This window comes from Penaeus monodon, chromosome 33 (genome assembly GCF_015228065.2).
Source record: "Penaeus monodon isolate SGIC_2016 chromosome 33, NSTDA_Pmon_1, whole genome shotgun sequence".
Taxonomy (NCBI): Eukaryota; Metazoa; Arthropoda; class Malacostraca; order Decapoda; family Penaeidae; genus Penaeus; species Penaeus monodon.
Window position 1 is genome coordinate 23,690,060 of NC_051418.1, and position 869 is coordinate 23,690,928.

Genomic DNA, 869 nt, shown 5'->3' on the forward strand with positions numbered 1-869 from the left:
GTTATCTAACATTTATATATTACCATTTGTTTAAGTATGCCTGACTCATGCATTATAAATTCATACAAGATCTTATTGCAGTGATTGCCGCCGATGCAATAATAAACACTGAAAAATTTAGTGTAAGATAAACTCCTCCTGAGGACCTCCTTGGGTAAACCACTTTGAACAGATCAGCTCAAACACTCCTCTGTCTCTTCAGGCGTCGTCAGTCCCTTCCTTAGAGGCCTCCTGCGCCCCGAGTTGCGCGGGCACCGGTGTTGTCGACGGGAGCCGCGTGCCCGACCCAAACAACTGCCACTACTACTACATCTGCCTTGACAACGGGTTAGGCCTAGAGCCCACGCCGGTGTCCTTCCCCTGTCCGGACGGCACTGACTTCAATGCCTTAACCAGGACGTGCGCAGACCCATCCTCGTCAAACTTCATGTGCGACAAATCGTGCTTCAACTGCAAATATTACTGCAGCGAGAAGGACATCATCGCTGACCCTTGGGACTGCGGGACCTACTACCGCTGCACCGAGGGCCTCCCGAGCCAGGGTCTGCCGTGCCCAGAAGATAAGCCTTACTTCGATGGCGACGCGTGCCAGTCGGACGCAGCGAGGTGTTGTTCCTGCATCTCGTACTGTTCACAAGCAGATAGGGATCGCCTGGTGTCCGATGTGTTCGACTGCACAAGCTACTATTTCTGCAACAAGGTAGGCCCTGCGGAGCCCTATTTCCACAGCACCTGTCCCATAGGGAATTTCGACTACGTTCATCAGCGATGCAGCGAGACATACCCTTGCTTTGAACAATGTTCATCAAGTAGAACTAAAAAGTAAAGTTTAAGATAAAGGCTTATATATACATATGTTTCACTTTCCC

At 50.2% G+C, this 869-nt stretch overlaps 1 protein-coding gene across 1 annotated transcript in view; it reads left to right on the forward strand.

Annotated features, from left to right (window-relative positions):
* Window positions 1–851, forward strand: part of LOC119594173 (peritrophin-48-like) — a 1,308-nt gene extending 457 nt beyond the window's left edge. The window contains exon 2 of the mRNA XM_037943244.1: window positions 203–851. Within this exon, the coding sequence (XP_037799172.1) occupies window positions 203–826 (624 nt within the window). The 3' untranslated portion in view covers window positions 827–851. The remainder of the gene's footprint in view (window positions 1–202) is intronic.
* Window positions 852–869: the final 18 nt, after the last annotated feature.